Here is a 23,100-nt window from a genome sequence, read left to right as displayed (position 1 = left end):
TAGAATCTCTACCCTAGAATTGACCTCTTAGGTTTGAGAAAGTAGAAAAGAGCTAGTTTTGATAAAAGAACAGAAAATCGAAAAAATTACAAGAAAAATTACTAAATGAAAATTATTCTGGAAACCAAAAGGCATCTATGTAAAGGACAGTATTTAATATATATCTGATTTATCTGAGTGCCTGAAAGCCGTGCAGTGAAACGTGCCAACTTCCAGTGGCCTTCCTTGTGAACAGATTATTCTTCTCTGAATGATTATGTAATACTAAGTCTACAGAGGAAGAAGAAAGTACTTGAAATTGCTACAAATAGCATATTTGCAAAGTTACTTCAAATCTCAAATTTTTGATGACATTGTCATATTTCATTCCTTAATGATTATATTAGCGCAAAGATAGGATACATAAAACCTTGTCTGTAGTTTAGAATTATACAAATTAGAGTGGTCTTCACAAAGGTATTGGAAACTTTTACTGGAAGTATTATGCAAATTTTATGAACGCCTGTGGGTTCCATAGTAACATTCATTTTTACTTGGGCAAAATTTAAGGAGGCTTATTTGAAAGAAAGGAGGGCAACCTCAATGATTTCTTCTGATTTTAAAATTGACAACTGTAAGATTTCCAGAATTTATTGTGAGGAAGAAGAATAAATTCAGGAATTGGAAATTCTGAAAAGAAAAGGAAGTAACCAGTCGTAGAAAGCAACACAATCAGCACTCAATAAGCAAGCATGACGATAGAAATTGATGGCATGAATAGTAGTGTCTGAACGTGTGAACCCAGCCAATCAGAATTGTCTGCCGTCATTTGTTATCCCCCGTTAAAGATTTAAATCAGTCACCAATACTACTTTTATTGAAACAGTCGCTTTTATACGCTTCTGTAATATCATTAAAAGTGTATATTACTGATATTCCTAGATGAAAACAGTAAAAACGTATTAAGGTATAATTCTTTCTTTAACCCTGAACTTATCACAGGAGAAACTTCAGAATTTTGACTTATACGACAGACATGCTTGAATGACTAAGTTGACTTAACACCTATGAAGACAGTGCCACCATCTGCATTTGGTTGCTTCCTTAAAGAACTTTCACTATTCCCTCACAGCAAGTTCTGAAACTCCTAAGGGAGTCAATTGGTCAGGTCATTATTAAAACTCTGTACTTGAGTCAAACTTTCAGTTGTAGAGGAATATAATTTTCGACACGCTGCATTTTGATGTGTGCATTCTTTTGTCCTCCAGTTAAAACAAGGGGCAGTGCTTTTGGGACACATTTTGTACGTAGATTTAACGAATACACATGGTGTCTTAGCATATGCCTGAATAAGTTAGTTAGTTATTTTATTTATAGACAGTCCGTATCCTAGGCTATTAAAGTCTTTACAAAGAATTTGGAAGATGGGTGTATATAATTAAGTTTTTCATGTAATTAAGATATAAGTACATACATTTTTCTGACTTTAAAAAATTGATGCTGAATAGAATTTTTTTGAGTTTGATGCTCTCTTAGTATTTAGAGGCTGCATTGATTAGGAACTATGCTTAGCTTCAACCTCATCATGTTCAAGTGAGAACAAACTGAGAGTGCAGAGAGTGTATGTGACATAGTAGAACAGGAATTCATAGACCAAGGATACTGAACTTTATGAAATAATACACTTCAGCAACAGTGCTTGTAGGTTTGTGAGAGAGCGCTAAAGAAGAAGAAGAAGAAGAATAGAGAAACGAAATCTAATCCGGCGGCTGTTGGGAGATCACCAGTGAAAAAAAAATGTAAATAAGGAATTCATTATTTTTCTTCCAAGGGAGGCAAGTACATCACTGTCTCACATTGATGTCTCAGGAGTGGGCTCGAAGATGATGCTAAAAATAGGTGTAGATAGCAACAGGATCAATAAATAAGACTAAATCCGACCTCTTACGGAGGTGTAACGGGAGAAAAATGTATCATAATTTTATCAGCTTGATAAAAGGGTTAGACATGTTAGTGTGTGTTGTCAAGTTTCCAATTATTCAGTTTGAAGAAGCTGTTGAAGACTTGAGAAAGTAAAGAATTTTTGGTGGAAGTTTTTCAGTCCAATGAATTTCTGATGTCTATACTTCTGGCTATCTTGTTGAAGTTTTGAAAAAATTGATTAGGTATTACTCTTTGACGTCCATCATCAGATTATATCTATCGTAGAAAATGTGATCTAAACCCTTCATCATCATTATAATATACTCGTAAGTTGTGAACATTTTTTTCCAGAAATTTAAATAGAAGAACATTTGCTTCTGCAAATTTTATTGAGAAGGTTTTGCAATGAAGCCATGAAAGTATATTAGAAAATTTAAGTTCAAATGAGATAATAGGGAACTTTTGCATTTAGTGCAGTTCCACTTCATTTCACATTTTTTCATAATTCATTTTACTCTTTGCACAAATATGTGTTTGAAAATGTATTGCATCCAGTATTAGTGTTACTTTGAACAAGCCTCTAAGAGAGTTTCTTGTGTAAAAGCATTTTTCAAAGAAGAGAATGGGAATGAGACAGATCTCTTAGGTTGCTTGTAACCCAACTACTATTCAAAAAAATTATATCCAGCTGGCAACACTTAAAAGCCTCTTTAAATTCTGAGCAGACAAGGAGACACTAGATGTGTACTTAAAGACTATGAGAAGCACTGGGACAATTGAAAGACACATGAAGAACCGAGTGAGAATCACAGTCACAGCATATGCAGAGTGAAAACTTGATGCATTGACGTAAAAGGTGCTCTTGATTAGAGTGTCTTCCAATGAACATAATAGCACTGAATTTGAAGTCTGGGCGTGGAAGTGTCTGTTCGTTGACAGTAGCTAGAATTAGATAACCTCAATAAATCTTAAATTTTGGACTTGACTTTCATGAATTATGTACCGTTGAAGGTTCAACAATTCCTCAGACAGTGGACTGTTATTAAAGTCCAAACTGTCAAAGAGGACTCAAAGTGTTAAAGGATGTATGAAAACGAATTTCACTCCTTTAAATGAGTCCTTGAAACACTATTTTAAAAGATTACAAAATTAGAACATGCTTGGTACAACTGAAATACACTAAATTAACAAGTTTTGATGTTTCAAAGGCATAAGAATTGCACATTTTGAGAATTGATGGTGCATAAGAACGAACTTCTGCTTCTGCTGATACTAATAATTTGATGTTCCTTAGCTCCCCTGATCACACTATGATGATTTTTCTAAGTTAAGGGCTAGTTATGGGTTGAAAAATGCAAGAAAAGAAAGCAAGGGATGGAATTACTATTCAAAAGAGCTTTAACCAACCTTTTCCTTTACTTTGAGGGGAGCCATTAGGGTTGAATAAATAAATAAAATCTCACTCAAATAAGCAAAAGATTTTTGATGGTTCTGTCTAGGCAGTCCTACATAGCCTACTAATCTTTTTTATTATCATGATAGCTTTCTGCTTCTTTCTTACAAGAGAGATTGATGAGACACATTCAAGGGCTAGTGCGCTAAATACCATAAAGAATTAACTTTTCGGATTTAAAAGTGCTCTGTAAGTGGAGAAAGTACGATAACAACTTGGATTCAAATCACAGTTAATTCTGTTTCATGATATGTCCCAATTTAATTTTAGACTTTCACTGTCATTTCAGAGAAAAATACTGTGAGAAAATTACCATTACAAGATTTCCATTCACAGAAATATTTCATCTGAAGTAAATAATTAATCATGGCCCAACTGATACTGAGGGGGGAAAAGCATAGCAAAAAAAGGGGGATTTTGTTGTTGTTCTTCAGGCCCTTGAAATCAAGTTCCAATTTCACTCATTCGGGTAACTTGATATTTCAGACCGTACAGATGGATCAATATTTTAAATTAAATGAGGGGATTGGGGCAAAGTTCCCCATTTTAACCCATTTGATAGAAGTGCACAAGTTGTCTCCAAAGTAATGCAATGATTGCAGTTCTGCACAAAAACGGGAAAAGCTACCCACGGTCAGTTTAATCTGAAATTTAGATGAGAAAATTATGTTTCTAACCAGGCCTATTTCTGTTACATGTTAAAAAATTCACAAGAAGCATTCTAATTATTATGATGCTGTTGATGCTTCGCTCAAACAATCAACGAAAAAGTATTTTTCCCATGCAAGTATTTTATTTCAATTCCAAATTCATCTGTTTTGAATGAATTTATGGTGCCTTGTCAATGGTAAAAACTTTCAGATTATTTCCTTTGGATAGAGGAAGTTCCTCATTTGAAATTACAAGTGATAGCTGGAGGAAAATACTTCAAGTTGCATGAGAGATGTTTTTGTTTGATTTGGCCGAAGAGAAGCCACCTGTCACGTTGAAAGGTGCCGATACCTGTCTCTTAGTCTATTGAGACGCATTTTAAGTAAAACAAAGTGAAGTGGTCTGGCTCTTGTTTACAGATTGATGTATATGCTTTCTGTTTCTGCTATGATCTAGTATTTATTTACATTTGGCTTCTTGTAAATTATATTTTCATAAAAAATGAGAAAAAAATCAAAGTGCAAGTCATGGCAGAGAGTAGAAAATGGCAGCTTCCTGAAACATTTACGCATGATCTCGAGCATTGTCAGTCAAGTTCAGAGAATTGTTCAAGATGAGCATACATTTTTCTTACAAAAACTTGCTGATTATACTTGACCAGTGAGAGTTCTTGCTAGCTGGCAACAATGTTTAGCGTCCATTTAAATGCATACGAAAGAATCAAGTCTAGGTGAGGCTGCTTAACGTAGACTTGATGTTTACCTATGATGGATTTAAATGGAGGAAAAACAATGCTGGAAACTTTCAAAAATACAGTGTTGATCTGATTGAAGTACTATTAAGATATTGAGAAAAAACTTACTTCATTTAATAATCTTTCCAGACTTTCTGACATTTCATAGAAGTATCTCCTAGTGATGAGTTTTTCTTGACTCTTTTTCAAGCAATCCCTGGCAATTTCTACTATTTGATGGTGAACGAAACGCAAAATTGGAGCGGTATCTAGAGAAGCTTCACTCAAATTTCCTTGCAGTACTGATTGCGACTCATCAATGAATTTAACCAACTTTTCTTCCATCTGATGCGTTGCCTAAAGAGACATTGAAAATATTATAGAATATTAGAGGAATAATTAAAGAAGAATTATAGAAATGTAATATTATACGTTATAATATTAAAGAATATCAAAACATGTCATATTTTCGAAAAGCCTGTAAGAATTTGAGGAAACATGAATAATTGTTGGCATGGTCTTAGCTTAATTTGTACAGCCTGTACCTTTGGGATGATGGGTTTTTGAACCAGCATAGTCACTAGTGACTACAAAAAGTCTACTCTGTTACGGGTAGTGCATTGACTACCTATAGTACTGCTGAGGGCACTAATGACAAATTTGACGATTGAATTGTTTCTTATGCCTGACTACATACAGCATCCTTGCACTTGGTACTGACCACGGCTGTGTAGACACAATGGATTGGGCAGCGAGCTTTTTATTGTTAATAAGACTAAAATGATTAATTCAGTCTAAAATTGGCTGTATGACAGCAGTTTGATTGCTTCAAAGCCTAAAAGCAACAACATAGTTTTCGTTGACTGTACAGCAATCTGCTCAAGGGCAAGGACCAGAAGTTTATTGACTAGAAATTGTAAAAATAGTGGCAGGAAATGTAATTTTGAAGAGAGCAAGTGCACTAATCGCAATGAGAAAGGCTCACATTAAATGCTCCTTTATGGGAAGGATTTCTTCACAATCTATGATACTACTATGAAAATTCTTTGAAAAATTAATGTTACCTTCGGGAATCTTTCTTTGTACATGGTGTTCATCAGAATAACATCACTGTCCATCACAGGAGAACGGCTTGGACTACTGCTCATAAAAATAGAAAATTTATTACAATTGGGTACTTGTGAACATAAATGAAAGCAAAAAAGAAAAAAACAGTAAACTGACTCCAACACCTTAGTGATAGAGAGAGGCACACACAGTGAGAGCTAGGAGTGGCAAAAAATGTGTGGTGTTCAGGACTTACTCCTGGTGGTCCCTTTAATATTCAATTATAAAATTGGTAGACAAAATTTCTGTGAAAATTAACAGCTTGTAACTAACATTCACCCTTGGAATTTTTGAAAAGGGAATATATTAACACTCTAATTCTCTTGAAAGGAAATTTTCGACAAGAGTCAAGTATTTTCGAGAACTGTTTTTTGAACATTTTCAAATGTAAATTATGTGCGGTGTCACTCAATATATTATACAGGTGAATAAATACCAATTAAAGAGAGAGAGAGAGAGAGGGGGGGGGGCAGACACTTCAATTGACTTGTTTAAAAATATGAAATGATCTCCTTGTGTCTGCACCTCTCACTTCAACTTCTCAGCAATTTTGTAAATGATTCACGTCAGAATGGATAATTGCAAACTGCACAACCCTGAATTTTAATTGGTTCATGCATTCTTGAGGGGAACTGAGCCATTATTTATTTGCAGAAACGACTTGTAAGCTGTGTATAGTTGCACTGATCACTTAACTTTGGGCAGAATTAATATCAGATCAAGCAGACACATATGCAATTTATTTCCATGAAAAATGAGTAAAAATGTGGAACATTATTGGAAATTCAATGTCAGTGGGGTCTCCAATTTTCTTAAGTACATATGATGCACCAAGCAGAGCAATCCAAACAGCACTGCGAAGCTCATACGCTGTTTTTACAGGGAATAGCTTAATATTCTTATCTTACAGGGAAATTTCAAGTGTATTCAAGTGCATTTTATTAGACTTTAAGGATTTTCAAGTGCAAAAAAGGATGAAAAAGAATTCAAGTATTCTCAAGTATGCATGAACCATGGATATTACAGTGAGAATCTTGCTGAAAACTGAGTCCATACGTAGAAATCTAGATGTTGTAATTAATTGGAAAGTTGATGCCAATTGCCACTATGATTCATACAAACACTGTATGACTAGATGCAGACTTTTGAGTTTTCATTCATTTTTGATCAATCTCATTGGAAGATACCTAATCAAAGGAAGTAAATCTTGACATAACTAGATTTGTATGATACCGCATTCATGATCATCTACCATTAAATTGGCAGGGTTTACGTATCAGGTTTAGAACGTGTCATGTTATTTATATAAAGTTGGATGAAGTCCTAATATTAACAGCTTGATTCTTCATATCAAGTTCTTTCTCAAAATTAGTTTTCTGTGCTTGGGTGGATACCATTCATATTTAATTACCTTAAACTCCTGGATCTTGGTCTGCTAAACGGTGATCTGTGACCATAATCATCATCAACACTGGGATTGCTTTCATTTGAGGAGAAATGTCGTGATAACAGTCGTAACTCATCATTGGTTGGAGCACTAGGGAGTTGGTGCAGTCTTTCTATACTTGAACATTGAGACTAGAAAAAGAACATGTTGTCAATGATTAGGAGAGAAGATAATTTCTTTAGGCAATCTTTGTACATGTCATCATAGTAGAATTCACATATAATGGAATACATGTTTTTTCTTGAAAATAGTGATACCAACTCGCTGTACAATTCATTTTCTTCAACAGAATAGCATTAAGGGATCTCGGAGCACCCCTTTGATGCTACAGGAAATGCTTTAACGAACATCAGTGGAACAGAGGTTTAATATCGCTTTCTGTGGTGAGTTTGCTTTCAGAGATCCAAAAAACAATCAAAAATTTTCCTGACAATATGAGCTTGTAAACACTTCAGAAAATTTTAGATATAGAAAATTCTTGGCCTTCCGGTTTAAAAACCCCATTTTCCCTAGAAATTTAAACGTGATGGCCTTTCTACAACTCTGTATTGAAAATTTGCCACAGTTTTATGATAAATACACAATTTCTACTGTGGTTCTGCAAGGACATGCAATTTTATCCACCATCTCATATTTAAAACTTGTTTTCAGGGCTAACTTATTTTTGCACTGACCAATATTAACTCACCCAGCTGCATGGTCAAGAAGTTTTGGCATTCCCCCAATTCCTCACTCATTATTTGACTTCAACAATTTCAAAAATACTGAATGTAATAGATTAATTTGCTTGGAGTTGATTTTCAATGACAAAAAAGTGTAATTGAAACAAAAATGAGCCAAAAAAAATGTAGACACAAAAAAAATAAGAAGAAAATACTAATAACTGTACAGAATATCAAAAGGAGAGACTTGTTAGTTCTAGAAAACTTACAGAGACACTGGAGCTACCCGGAGTTGTACCATAGCCTGATGATGGTAGGGAGGCCACTGACCACCGACGACCATCGGCTTTGCAATCACTACTTAGATGATTATAAACTCTGCGCAAATAAAGCATACAGTAGAATTAAAGACGTCTTTGGAAAAAAAATTATTGAAAGTAATAAAAAAAAATTATAGATTAGACAAATAATTGAATGTTGATCAGAAGAAGTTAATTTTTTTTTACATCGATAATAAGAATGGTGAAATAATGTGTTTAGCAAGCTTGTTGATAAAGGGAAACAGAGGTTAGTGGACAGTTCCTTTGATTGCCATTTATTTTCAATTTTTATACGATAATCCTTCAAAGCTTTAGATATGACGTCTCATTTTTAGAGCCACAAGAGCATTAATCTAACCATGAATTGCGACAAAAAGAAACTTTATCATTGGGAAACAGATCCAGATGTCCTAGTGATCTAGATGAAAACAACTTATTTCAAAACAAAATATTTTCATCTACTGGCTAGAGGAAATAGAAATATTTTTTTTTTTCACTTTTAAATTTTTTAAGTTTAACAAGTAATACATACCTTTTAACAGGAACAAAAGGAAAATGCAATGAGGGGGAGACTTTTGGACTTTCCAGAGGACTTCCTGTTGATCAAAAACAAAATGTTAAAATTAATTTCTTTGCAGCAGGGGGCAGAGGGTTTAAAAAGCTATTAAAAATAGATGCGAGGTGAACAATATAAAAAGACCTTCAGGCACTATAATGCTCCTCAATCTGTCCAATTTTTTACAGAAAAACTGATGAACAGCATCATCCGAAAATTTGTCTTTTTATTCCTATTCCATAGAGATAAATTTCTTAAATTTTTATGAAAGTACACGCTGAAGTTTTTAAGAAAAAATTAAAAAATTGAAAGGTGTTCCTGAGCATTGCGTCTAAACGTAAATGGTGATTGTGATTAGGCTGGAGAGTGACAATATCTTTATCAACTAACTCCATGCTCTGAGTGAGCCAGGAATTGGGTATTATTCCTCAGTATGTGAATGAGCTGCTTTCGAGATATGTTTCATATTTTATGTTTTTATTTCAATTCTAATTTTCTAAGAATAGCTACTACAACCAATTTTTTTTTGAAAATGGCTTAAATAAGAAAATTTTCTGACAGGAAAAGCAAGCAGACAGAGAAAGAAAGAATATTATCAGTAATTTGGTTCTGACAAAGGCCTACGTATGATTCATAGGTTAAAACGTACCTCAAATTCCAAAGCTTCCTAGAGACATTTTGCATTCAGTTCATTTTTATTGCTACAGTGTTTTATTAAGCTATGATGAAGGAGCAGTAGTGTCAGTAAGCTTTGGCATTTTGGGTGCACATGAAGGTTTTTGTCAAAAATTGATTGCTGATAAACAATGGCTAACATAAACTCCTTCAACTTATGAAACCAGAATAGAATAAAATTGAGTTACTTTTCAAACAGCATTGAGGTATTTGCATTATATTTTTAAGGACTTTCTTTCTCAGAATAACGTAGCAAAGGGCTCTTCATCAAGCAGTAGATTTATTTGTTGAAAAGCAAAAGTTAATATCCCTCTTGCGATGAATTTCCAAGGTTAAGTTATAGTTTGTAAACTTTTTGAGAGCTTATTTTAGAGTAAACTAACCTAACATGGGTGAATGACAACGAGGCAATGTTGGTGATGTGTTGGCTATGAAACTTTTCCGATGATTTACTCGGCTACTTCTCCTACCACCAATATTCAGCTCTTTCTGTGATAAAATAATCATTAAAAAACACACATTAATATGACATGAATATGAAATGATTTAAATATGCATTTTGAATTCAGAGAGAGTATTTAAAATGAACGGCATCACTAGAGTATTTCATCAACTTTACAAGAGGACAAGAAGGTAATCCTTATACATAGGTGATTCAAAAAGAACAGGGCAAGAATACTCCTAGAACCTTGCTCCAATGAGCTGCAATTATTATAAATTTGCTTAAGTCACCCCCTCCCCCTCAAAAAAAAAAAAAAAAAAAAAAAAAAAAAAAAAAAAAACTTAGGTACATACCTACTTAATTTTATAAATCTTACAAATGATAATACATTTCTTCATTATTGCCAAGAGTTCGACAAAGGATGGTGGTCAAAAACATTAACACTGTTATGCATTCTGGAGCAATTTTGAAACTGAAAAAACTCTCTTAACCCTGGCATCAAGAAACAGAGACTCAGATATTTAAAAACCTAAGACTTGTTTACACTTTACATGAACTACCAGTCACAGTCTAGGACCAGTCCTGCCACTTCTCTAGAGGCTTCCTGCCTAAATAATTGCCCCTGACTGGGAGGGAAGCCGTTAATGAAGGGGACAGGGGGTCTTTCCAAATGTGTCTGGCAGTCAATTAAATAAAAGTAGATCTAAGTCTTCATTTGACAAGGTTGAGCTCATACTAAAATGGCAGTTGCTGACCATTTTTTACTAAGTGGTTTTTTTTTTTTTTTTTTTTTTTTTTTTTTTAGTTTAAGGAAACAACGTAAGAGAAAGATAAAAATAAAGGAGTATTTGAATCAAAATTTTAGTGTTATTCTGTTGGGTTTTTTCCCCTTCTCACTCTCTCTTTGAACGTTCTTTGTTGAGAACCCTGTGATAGATGACCTTCCATTCTCTCGCATCCGAAAATATTTCAAAGGGGTTTGAAAAAACCATGATGGGATTAGACACAAGAAACAGTTAAAATAAAATTTTAAAATGTCAGCACTCCCTTGCATGCTGTACCCGCTTCTGAGAGCTGTCGCTCCATCTTGAGTTGTTTTCATCAAACGCCAACTAAGTTGGCTGAAACTAGATGAGGACAGAGCTCCAAAGTGCTCATTAGAAGATGATAAAAAGCGGAGGAGGGTGGCAAGATTTTATAATTTTATTTCCACTAGGTAAGTAGTATGTCTGTCATTCATCAAGAGCTTCCTTAGAATTTGGACACAGATGTGCAAAACGCTACTTACCATCTGATAAGATAAAGAAGGAGCTGACTGACCCAGTGTGGAGTTCCTCATCAACACCAAATTCGACATTTCTGAAAGGAGAAAAAATTTAAAAAAATTAAGACATTTTTCTTTAATATTTCATTTATTAGGCCTCAAAATGAAAGATAATTTACAGGTATCTAATCATGCTTTCTGACACTTCAAGTTCATCACAGTTGAAGGCAATCTTGTTCATAAAAAATTGAGAGTCTGAAAATAGATTATAAGAAAAATTTGATTCACACACTGCTTTTGTATCCCCGCTATTCTTCTGAAAAATAATATTTTTTTCATAAAAGGAGGTAGCCTTCTTCACTTGTCATGACCGGAACACTCTAAAAATTTGAGCAGTATAATGAAACAATTTTAAAATAGCATTTGAAAGTTGTGACACAGTTAGTATCAAATGATGGTGCTTTTGTTTTCAATGTGGGCAAAGAGCCAGAAGCTCTAATACTCTCCCACAAATAACGTATCTATGCTGTATTTTGCATACTCAGTGGACCTGCTTGGGAGCATTCAGCCAAACTAGCAAACCTGATTTAAAATGGAAGCACCTACTTCAGTATCTGAATAGCTTCTTATGAACAAAGCCTTTAAATTATAAGCTGAAATTAAAACACTTGACCCACTTCAAAATCAGTGAGTAAGAAAATAGCACTATTTTACCTATTTCAGTATCATCAAATAACTGGAAAATTATTTTCTACTAAAAAACATTTTCCTTCCTTAATCCAAAAATTTTAGGAGAGAAAGTGGTAAAAGAATCTCAGGTTAATATGAAAAAATAAGCTTCTGAGCAATGGAATTTTAAAAGGTTGAAGATTTTACAGTTCAAAAGAACCTAGTTCTCAAATTTTACTGATACATTTAGATAAATGTTACTTATGAGGGTGATAGATGGACCATAACAGAAATGACAAACTTCAGAGCTTATAATATAACTGATTCATTTCAGTGGGTAACAGGTAGATATTGTAATAAACTGGCACATACATTATCTACAAGACAGAAACTGGGCTGCCCCGCGGATCTTTGGACTTTAAAAAAGGTAAGTGCATGAATCATAAAATATTGTTAATTCCTCATAACTAGCTGTTACATTTGACATATCTGATTCTCAAAAGGATGAATAAATGCCAAAGCAAAGAGTATCCTGGCTTATCACAATTCCAACAAAGGTGACAAGACAGAGAAGTAGGATGTTGACAAGTAAACAGCATGATCAGATAGGACTAGGTGCACAGGGAAAAGAAAAATATTTGGCTTGATGTATCATCAAAATTAGTTTGTGATCTGCGACAACAATTGTTCACAACCCAACCTCACACACCAAGAGCCATCTCAAAAATATCAAGGAGGTAGGGCTTGTCGCTTTAGGGAATTTAAAAAAATAAAAAGAGGATTTTAAAGGAGAAACCTTTAAAAGATACGTAAAGATGATGTGCACTTACAGCTGCATGTAAATAGCATGTTTTTTTTGCAAAAGTGCTTTCATTCAAAAATGAGGAGAAAAAATAAAGAATCATCACCGGGCATTTGGAGGAAAAAGGGGATTTTGAAAATGGGAAAGATATGAACTTTTAGTGATGTCTGCTTTTAAAATACAGCACAGATAAATGGGAAGTAAGATTTAAAACAGATGCATTAGAGTCAATTAGAACTAAGTTCATCCATAAGCTTAAATGGGCAGCGCTTAGCAAAATGGTATGTACCAGTGTCCTTGACAAAAGGTTCTGCTCTTAAAAGGGGTAGACAGGGTACCACATCTTCTTCACAATAATTTTTCCTACATTAAATTGATAGTTTTTACCTCTCTTTGATGGAGGTTTTTCAGGTCGCTCATCCAAATCCGACAGGCGTCGTTCGGAGGGCTCCATGGTCTGGACCCGGGCTCTTTCGAGCGGCTTGCCAAGATTACTCATCATAAAACGTTATTGATAGCTTTCTTCAATGCTTCAAGGAAAGGCATGGTTTCAGGTTTCAAGATCCACATCTTCATACATAGCATTTTCAGTTGCTGGAAAAAATGTAAAATTGGGGTAAGTGATTTGTAAAATTCAAGGGATCAAGAGTTCCAACTTAACTGAAAGAATTGCAAGATCTAAGAGTTCATAATTGTTGACAAAGTTTGCCATTCTAACAAATACACTGCGCACAGGTACAGAAAATTTGATTAAAACAGAATTATTAATACTGGTATCTGAACACAAAGACAAATGGATATACCTAAAACAGAGGAATCTTTCAGACCAGAGAGAATTATTTGTGATATTACAAAGTCAAAAGCACCAATTACGATGAATAGGTTAAGGTGATTCGTCACGGTTTCTGGCGTGGTCAAACTGGTGTGCGATATATAGCATCGCCTATGTCAAAAATCTTGGCAGATATGGAATTTTTAGCCAAAAAAAGGACGATGACCTCTGTACATAAACCTTGCATTCGATACAGTTATCAATTTCTGTATTGAATGCGAGGTTTTTTTTCCAAACAGAATTCTGCTTTCATTACTTTCTAAGTTCTGCTAATTTTTTTATTTAGAATGGTTCTTTACAATCATAAGGTTGTTGTCCGTTATGTGACTAAAAATTCGATACCTGCCAAGATTTTTAACATACTTAATCAATGCGATATATCGCTGCCAATTCGGCCACGTCAGAAACCTTGACGAATCACCTTAAGAGAAGGGTTATAATAGAAGGGCTACTGATAGAATTTCTATACATTATTTGACTTAAATGATGTTAACTCTGGCCAGCTTAAACAGAAGAAAGTTGTACATTTATTGATTACATGGTTAGTAGACCTAAGCACTGATCAAAAATCTCAATCAACTGGTCAAAAACGAGTACCAAAGAGAGGAAAGTGAAATAAATAATGAAGATGTTCAGTGTAACTTTTGCACAATAATTTTTAATCACAACTCTTTCTATAGTAGAACAGTAGGAACGGTTAAAAAGTTATAGATAATGCGAACACGTGCATGGTTATGATAAGCAACTGATAGTGGCCATGGTGGTTTGGTGCTGAATCTCTCGCTCACTTGATTAACTTCGATTAGCACCGCGGTATTTTGATAGCCATCATTTTTAGGGTCAAAAGAAACACAGTGATAAAGTCATAGAGGTAATGTACCTCTGCTTGATCTAATGAGGACATTTTTCGATATTAGTTAAATCGCTGATTTCAAATTCGTAGGTAGAGATCATCATTTGATTCAATGGTTGAAAGCTGAAGCCTCTCGGGCATGGGTTGGTTTCGATTAAGAATGGTAGGTTTTAAAGGATGAAAAAAGGGTGTAAGAAAAAAATCAGATTGGTCGACTCAACTGTAACAGAGGGCAATGACAGCTCCTAGTTTGTGGAATGAATCACAATATAGGTCAGCCTGTTGGGATAGAATTATATGCTTGAATTCTCTCAGGAAAATTATTAGTAGTTTATATGCTCTAAGAGGGCACAAAATAAAGTTAAAGAGACAGAGTAATTAAAAATTGAAAAATTATGAATGAATCATAAAGTATTCAGGTCTGAGTCATAAAGGTGGATGACATGCACCTGAGGTGATGAGAACAGGTAAGTCCATCACCAAAATTGGTCAAGCACAAACTAGATTTGGCTGCTGAGCTGGACTCAAGGCTGCCATGCTATGTTTAGTTGTTTAGAATTAGAGGTGCATGAGAAATAAATGAAACACATTTTAGAAATAGGAGGATATCAATGAAGAAATTAATTACTTACTCGAAATCAATGGTGAGAGAGACCTGACAGGGGGGGCTGATCACAGACAGAGAGCATTGAGGGAGGTAAAAACTACTCTAATTCGAAGGAAAATATTGTAAACTTGTAGGCATAGCCATCAAGAGGCTAACACCTTGAATTCCAGGAATTTAAAACCCTGAAAAGGGATGGATTAATATAAAAAGCCATGAAAATTATCCTCGAAAATCACAGCATCTATGTAATCACTAACCAAACCGCGGACCTCAATGTAAACACGGGCACAAAAACATCAGACATCGAGGAGGCGGAGGAGGTCTATTTTTTTTGAACTGCTAGTAGCGCCTATTATGAAAATGACCTAGAAAAATAGGTAAGCGGGGAGAGAGGGGTCGCGGATAAAAGAGTGAGAGAGAAAGCTGCAGGACTCGGCACAGCTAAAAGAGCAGGATGGAAGATGTGAGGTGTAATCGAATGAATGGAAACGATTTCATTCAGGGACTCACGCAATCTTTTTATTTCTATAATTGATTTTTTGCTATTTCGCGTGCTTTTCCGAATCCTTAATGGATATGGTACGTTATGATATGAACTCGATTATATGCCTACACGGAAATAATATGTCAAGTATCGATATCTCAATTGCAACGTTTCAACATTTACGGACAAGTGTAAAATTCAAAAGGAAAAACGATTGATATATTATAAGTTGGATTCAGATGTTCTCTATTTTATTATTTACCACTCCATACCTATGCGTCTCCTAAAACTGTGTTTCTAATAAATAGGTACGGCATGCTCCCAAATTTTGAAACGTTGCCAGGGTAACACCTTGGTAAAAATTGGCGATAGGAGCTGCGTTTCAAAATACCATAGGAGTTCTTATAGCCGACTGAAGAGGGCGATAGAAAATCATATAGCTGGCTGTAGAAAGTGGAAAAAATTATACGGCCGGGCTACACGAAGCGATAAAAAATTATACAGCCGGGCTATAGTTCCTATCGCCGAGCTTTACACTTTATCGCCTGGCTGCTGCTTTTTCGCCATCGGCTATAAAAGGCTATAAGAAATTGAGTAGAAATTCTTGTGCTTTGTAAATCCTTAAGTTTGTACGGAATCACCGTAATATTTACAAAACGCATATTATATTTTCCTTTACTACATAATTTTTTTCATCAATTAAAATGAGAATAATCCATATAGAGTGTGCAAACATTTCAAAGTCATGAGTTCAAAGACGCTGACTCCGCGAGATTAAATATTAGAGCCTAATACAAAGCGGAGCGGCGGCGCACCGGAGCCTACAAACCTAACAGGGATACTTCACGCATTGCGCAATGCGTTAAGTATCCCTGTTAGGTTTGCAGGCGCCAGTGCGCGTTCAGCGCTGGCTGCCCGCCCGCCGCGCCGCGCCGCAGCGTACCGCGGCGCTTGAAGCAACTATTTCACACCAGAGGTGTTGCACAGTATCATACGAAATTGAAGGCGCTCCAACATATTAGGAATGTCAGGCATCCTTCAGAAGAACGGAGCTTCCCTCGCAAATTAAATCAAGATACTGCGGCCCAAAAAGAGAGCGGTAGTCCAAAAACTCACTAAGTCCTGGCATCCGTAATTAGTAACGTTTAGCATACACTTTATCGCCAGGCTGTTGCTTAGTCGCCATCGGCTATAAAAGGCTATAAGAAATTGTGTTGACGGCTATAGAAGTTATTCGAAATCTTACAGCCGGCTGTAGGTCTATGGTATTTTGGAACACAGATTCTACTGCTAATTTTTACCAGGGCAGTCAGATGCGCTCGATTAGGCATGAAAGAAAGCCATTCTTAGTAGCCAAAATTCCACTAAAAATACTGATTGTGTTGAGATACGCAAAAAATACTTTCTCTTTGATAAAACGATTACATATTGGTGATCGAAATAGATAATGACGCCTCATTAACGTGGTGTCAACATGGTCTCAACACGGAATTACTTAACAAGTAAATAGTAACATGGGGCAATCTGGTAACTTGAAATATTCTTGTTCGGCCTTGAATTAACTTGTTCGGCCTTGAATTAACTTGTTCAGCCTCTGCGGCGGTGGCGTATTTCTTTCGATAAATACTAATATGATACAAAACATGACGTACAATGGTGGTACTAAAATGGTACCAACACGGGACAATGTTGAGTTTAACAAATGCCGAGATAGCACTAAGGGCCACTTTCGCCATCTTGGATTTTGGAAATTGGATAAATCTAAGCTCAGATTCGAATTCCTCATTAAAAATCGTTGCAATTTCATGTCATGTATCATACACTACCATAGGGTGAAGGAAAAAGGATTATCGTAGATACTGATTCTATAACGTGTCTGTCCGTCCAACATGGCAGCATGGGTGGTAGGCGGATGAGAGAGACTTCTCAGAAATTCTTCAGGATGAAACCGAATGCTTAGCGCCGGCGCTTAGGGCCTTACCGGGCGGAGCCTTTGAGCTATGCCGCCAGCGCCACTGCGGAGGTTTCGATGCCGATTCGATCGATTAATGGGTTTTTCGATCGATTCACGGTGTCGGTTGTCGATTGATTCGTTGTCGATTGGTTCACGTTTTCATTTTTCGATCGATTCATGTCGATCGAATCCATACCCTAGACTTCGAATAGGTTCATGAATCAAATGAACTTCATTTTAAAATTAGGAACCACAATTTCTGGCTTTGTTCAGGAACAACGTATAATACCTTTAGTTTCCTTATGCACGTTTTACAGATGAGCCAGAAATCGTAGTTTTAAATAGCGAGATGGTCGAGATGGTCACGCCATTACATCACTGAGGAACGAGGAACCCGACAGGTAAGAGTCATTTTACTTGCATGCTTCTATTCAAAATTATGTATAAAGAAAAAATATGTAAATGAAGAGAAGAAAATTAGTTGGGTTTTATGTTAAGGTTTATTATTTGAAATGACAATCATTTCAATTAACCGACAAAAACTTCAAAATCGTAAGTTGAAAACAGCTGAGGCCGTAAGTTTTAATAATCGCGCCAAACACAGTGCGGCTGGCGCGGAGGTAGCGCGCACACGGTTCAAAACGTCTAGTAGCGCCTGACAAGACCGTAGGATACTTCCTGCATTGCGCGTACAGCACGGGTGCGCGCGACGCGGCGCCTAGTAGCGCCTTACAAGATCGCAGGATACTTCATGCATTGCGCGTATAGCGCCGGTGCGGCCCAAGTCGTTTAAAGTCGTATTTTCTTGGTGTCGAACCTACTCCGGTGTACACCATTTCCGAACAGTGCACACCGCGAGCTTGCAATCCCAGGATCGCAGGATTGTGGAGATTTTGCACTCCTGAATGTTTCTCGATGAAAATATAATTTACGAGCGGACATTTTTCTTGTCGGAATGCTGTTACGTTCAATCGTCCAGAAAAAGCCGAACTTAGCTTGCTTCCAGGGAGAGAATGTGGACATTTATTTTTCATCACAAAAATGTGGCAAAATTTTCAGGGAGATATTTTTGGTATCTCATTCACACTAAAATGAACTCAGGCAATCTAATCTGATTTCGGCAATGTCTGCAAAATGACGTAGGTGCCCATATGGCTAATATCGAAAAAAACCCCAAAAATTTGGGTGAATGTGTGAGGGTGTGAGGGTGTGTGAGTAGGGGGGGGGGGGGGGGGAGTCCGCCGCGGCATGGCACCGCGATGGGCTGGTCTGTTGGCGATTTCCCGGGCCGCTTCGAGGAGTTAGTCCGCCTCTCTCTATATGACTGTGCGGGAGTTGTTGCCAACACTGTGTCGCATTGCTGTTGAGGTAATGAGCCGCATCTCCTTTTTCCAATACGCTTTTCCCCTGTTTCTTGTTCGTTCCGAAGAGCAGCTGATATGGCTTGTCGGTGACTAGGAGTAGAGATCGTGACACTTATTTCGATTTTGACAACTCGGGTAACCTGGGCCCGCTTTCTGGCTGCGAATTGAAAACCTTAGCCGATGACTGACTCTTACGAACTTTCGATAAGGGGTCGCGCTGAGGCTTTTTTTAAACTTTGTTAACTCTGGTTTACTTTGTGTTGCTTTCCATGGTCATTTGTTCCCTGTTCCAGCGCCGCACCTTAGATCGGGTCAATAGGAGAGGTCAGACATGAAATTTTTGACTTAAACTGGAAATTGTGATGTTTAATACGTCACAATTTGAATTTTAAGGGAAGTTTCTAAAAGGCAATTTCACGAGGAGACCAATGGAGCTAATTATAAAATCTCCAAGTTATTTTAAGGGAAGTTTCTAAAAGGCAATTTCACGAGGAGACCAATGGAGCTAATTATAAAATCTCCAAGTTTTGTTTAAACGGAGTTATAGACTTTTAAATATTCCAAATTTTGTCCGACCTCTTCAATTGACTCGGTCTACTGTGCGCCGTGCCTCAGGATCGTTCTCGATCTTGTCGAAGTCGTAAAAATCTCTCAGGTCGCCTTCCGATATTTTTGAGGCGCCATGGAATCCCCTCACTTTTTCAATGAAGGAGTTTGCTCTTGAAGGTTTTAACGGTTAACCAAATTTTACCATCTCGCAAAGATGGCCAGGATCCACCGATATGCAAACGTGTCAGGTAGCAATCCTTCATAACCGAAAATCATTTTTTTTGACACTTTAAATAAATTACGATTGTTTATACTGCCAAGACAACTATTTCTATCCTGAAAGGATTGAGTACTGCCGGCTTGCTTTTTTTCTTCTTTTTTATCTAATTTATCTTTTTCTTTTTTTTCTTCTTTTTTCTTTGTATCTTTTCCCCCCTATTTTTTCTTTTCTTCCTATTTTTTCCTCTTTTTTCTTATTTTTTTCTTATTTTTTTTACTAGGACGACGATCATGATGAAAAATCTCGTTTCCTGCTTCTATTAACCTATCCTTCTCATGAAATATTAAAAATTGCAAAAATGAATAACGAGATGCAATACAAATTACCGAAATTCCCTTGAAATGCGGGCGAATCGATCTGTAGGGCCTTTCTTATATTATACGTGACGATTGATTTACAAGGTTTTTACCCCCTGACCCCCCCCCCCTTCCCCCGCCTGATCACCGTGTACTCGGCAATACTGGCAGGATCTTTCTCCATCCCCCTAATAACTACTAACTAAATACTAGGTTTCAGCAAAGCATACGATCTGGCAACGTTAAGGTGTGGCGAGATTACCCTAATAATTGTTATTCCGAAGTTTCTTGTGGTCAACGAGGTTTCAGTCGCAACACAGACACTTCTTGAGCACAATTAAGCGCAGTTAGGCAGGCGTTATGATTGAAGACACTAAAGCGCCTGCAATTTGTTGTGTATGCAACACGGGCATAACATCCTTTGAGCTTGCGTTCAGGTGATGCCTTTAAAGAAGTCAGAGCGCCCCAGTTTTCCTTCCATGTGATGACTGAACATATGTCATGTAAATAAGTTTGCATGTTTTTGTCGCGCAAATATACCGTGATTCGAGTAATGAATACAATTTAATAATAAAGAATAAAAATAAAATGAGCGCATAGCCAATAAATGTATTGAGAAAATAGAGGCTGTTTTTGCGGCAGTCCCTCACCTGATTTTATTCCGATCGGATTTTATTGGAAATTATCCACTTTACCGTAATTATTTTAATATATGTATATAATATGGATAGTGGCCTTTGCAATGCATCTCATTAAATTACATTATATTGCCGAAGCTTTTCAACACGAGTGTCATTTTCAGGACATTTCATATCGATGACGAAAGTACCTCGGGTTGCGACGTAGCATAATTTTTGTCATACTTTCTTTTTTAAATGAAAAACTATTCAGGATCACTTCTGAAAAATTACCGGAATTTTTTCTCCTCTGTGCGAGGAAAATTCCGTGAAACCTCCAAAGAATGACGTTGATTTGTTCTACTTAAAAAAATAAAATAAAATGGTAGCAGAGATTTTTAAACATTGCAAACGAGATACGTGGTTTGGGAGTCCCGCTGTCGATATGCACATGAAAACTAAAAAAAAAAGGCAAAAGATCATACAAATCTAAAATAGACAGCAAAAAGCACGTAAATAAAATTAAATAAAATAAAACAAAATGAATCAATAACGTTGAACAAAGGCTTACAAACAGTTATCAAATTATGTATAAAGCGAGTATGGTGACAGAGACGAGTTACAGGTTGTTTACATCTCGCCTTATATGTATATCGGATTCAAAATCGCACTCTATCAGCAAATTGACACATTTATTTGTTGAATCTGATAGTACGAGATGTACACAACATGTAACTCGTATCTGTCACCTGTAATCTCTGGTAAAAATTGGCAGTAGAATGTGTGTTCCAAAATACTATAGACCCAAAGCCGGCTGTAAGATTTCCAATAGCTTCTGTAGCCGGCTATACAATTTCTTATAGACTTTTATAGCCGATGGCAATCAAGCAACAGCCAGACGATAAAGTTTATGCTAAACGTTACTAGATACGGATACTAGGACTTTGTTAGTTTTTGGACTACCTACCGCTCTCTTTTTGTGCCGTAGTATCTTGATTTATTTTGCGAGGAAAGCTCCGTACTTTTGAAGGATGCCTGTCATTATGTTGGAGCGCTTTCAATTTCTTATGATACCGTGCAATACCTCTGGTGTGAAATAGTTGCTTCAGACGCCGTGGCACGCTGCGGCGCGGCGGGCGGGCAGAGAGCGCGGAACGCGCATCGGCGCCTACAAACCTTACGGGGATACTTCACGCATTGCGCAATGCGTGAAGTATCTCTGTTAGGTTTGTAGGCGCCAGTGCACCGCCGCTCCGCTTTGTGTTAGGCTCTAATAATTAATCTCGTGGAGTCAGCGTTTTTCAACTCATGATTTTGAAATGTTTGCACACTCTGTATGGACTATTCTCATTTTAATTGATGAAAAAAAAAAATGTTTTAAAGGAAAATATAATGTGTGTAAATATTAAGGTAGCTCCGTATCAAACTTGATGATTTCCAAAGCACACGAATTTCTACACAATTTCTTATAGCCTTTTATAGCCAATGGCGATAAAGTGTAAAGCCCGGCGATAGGAACTATAGCCCGACTGTATACTTTTTTATAGCTTCGTATAGCCTGGCTATATGATTTGCTCCGCTTTCTACATCCAGCTATATGATTTTCAATAGCCTTCTTTAGTCGGCTATAAGAACTCCTATGGTATTTTGAAACGCAGCTCCTATCGCCAATTTTTACCAGGGTTAGTTTTGTATTTGATAACTGTATGTAATCCTTCGATCAACTTTATTGATAAATGTCTTCCAAAATGTGAGTATTTTATTTTATTTACGTGCTTTTTGCTGTCTATTTTTGATATGTTTGATATTTTGCCTTTTTCTTCGTTCTTGTGGACGTATGTAATGCCCTGAAGATAACACTGGTGTTGAAACGCCTGGGCAATAAAATGTGATTTAATAAAATGCATTGCTTTACAGCCACCCTCTGTGTTATATCACTATTATGCGCAACTATACCAACATGTTCAAAGTAATTATTTTAGAGTTCCCATAATTTACCTGGAAATATTTACACATTACAACTAGGTATTTACTAATCATATCTTCGTATGTGACAGCTTTGCCAAGTATTGAAGTTTGAAGTAGTGTCATTATTAAAAATTTGCGGAATTAGTATTTCGACGGTGTAAGTCGGAAATTACATAGCTCGGTTTGCGACGTCGCAGACTTCCTGTCATACTTTATTTTTTAAACGGAAAACTACTCAACGGCTATTCTTTAAAACTGCCGTGATTTTTCTGCTCGGTGCGAAGGAAATTCTGCAAAAACTTCAAGGAATGATGTCAATTTGTTCTCCTTTAAAAAAATGACATGGAGGCGGAGATTTTCAGACACCGCAAACGAGTTATGTAATTGCCGACTTACACCGTCGATTTGCCATGGTCTTGCAGAAACGCCACTGAGGAAATTGTACGTGGGACCATTAGGCATCAAAAGTGATTTTGGTTTGAGGACTTTTCATGAAAAGCCGAGGCTTAGTGTCAAACACGTTGATTGTTGCATTAATTTCCTTGCCTTTTCCTGCATGGGTGGAGAGGAGAGGGATTAAAGGGAGTCTAGGAAATAAAATAAACCAAGCATA

The 23,100-nt window shown here is 36.5% G+C and overlaps 1 protein-coding gene across 1 annotated transcript in view; it reads right to left on the bottom strand.

Annotated features, from left to right (window-relative positions):
* dop (microtubule-associated serine/threonine (MAST) protein kinase dop) overlaps positions 1-15,264 on the bottom strand; it is a 36,251-nt gene extending 20,987 nt beyond the window's left edge. Inside the window, exons 1-9 of the mRNA XM_019059203.2 lie at positions 15,001-15,264; positions 13,071-13,277; positions 11,237-11,307; positions 9,890-9,995; positions 8,808-8,871; positions 8,225-8,333; positions 7,258-7,424; positions 5,804-5,879; positions 4,869-5,096 (exon numbers count right to left, since the gene is read on the bottom strand). Of these exons, the coding sequence (XP_018914748.1) occupies positions 4,869-5,096; positions 5,804-5,879; positions 7,258-7,424; positions 8,225-8,333; positions 8,808-8,871; positions 9,890-9,995; positions 11,237-11,307; positions 13,071-13,185 (936 nt within the window). The 5' untranslated portion in view covers positions 13,186-13,277; positions 15,001-15,264. The remainder of the gene's footprint in view (positions 1-4,868; positions 5,097-5,803; positions 5,880-7,257; positions 7,425-8,224; positions 8,334-8,807; positions 8,872-9,889; positions 9,996-11,236; positions 11,308-13,070; positions 13,278-15,000) is intronic.
* Positions 15,265-23,100: the final 7,836 nt, after the last annotated feature.

The sequence above is a fragment of the Bemisia tabaci genome, chromosome 6 (assembly GCF_918797505.1).
Source record: "Bemisia tabaci chromosome 6, PGI_BMITA_v3".
Lineage (NCBI taxonomy): Eukaryota > Metazoa > Arthropoda > Insecta > Hemiptera > Aleyrodidae > Bemisia > Bemisia tabaci.
The sequence above is the reverse complement of the archived record's forward strand: the minus strand, read 5'-3'. Positions and strand labels throughout refer to the sequence as shown.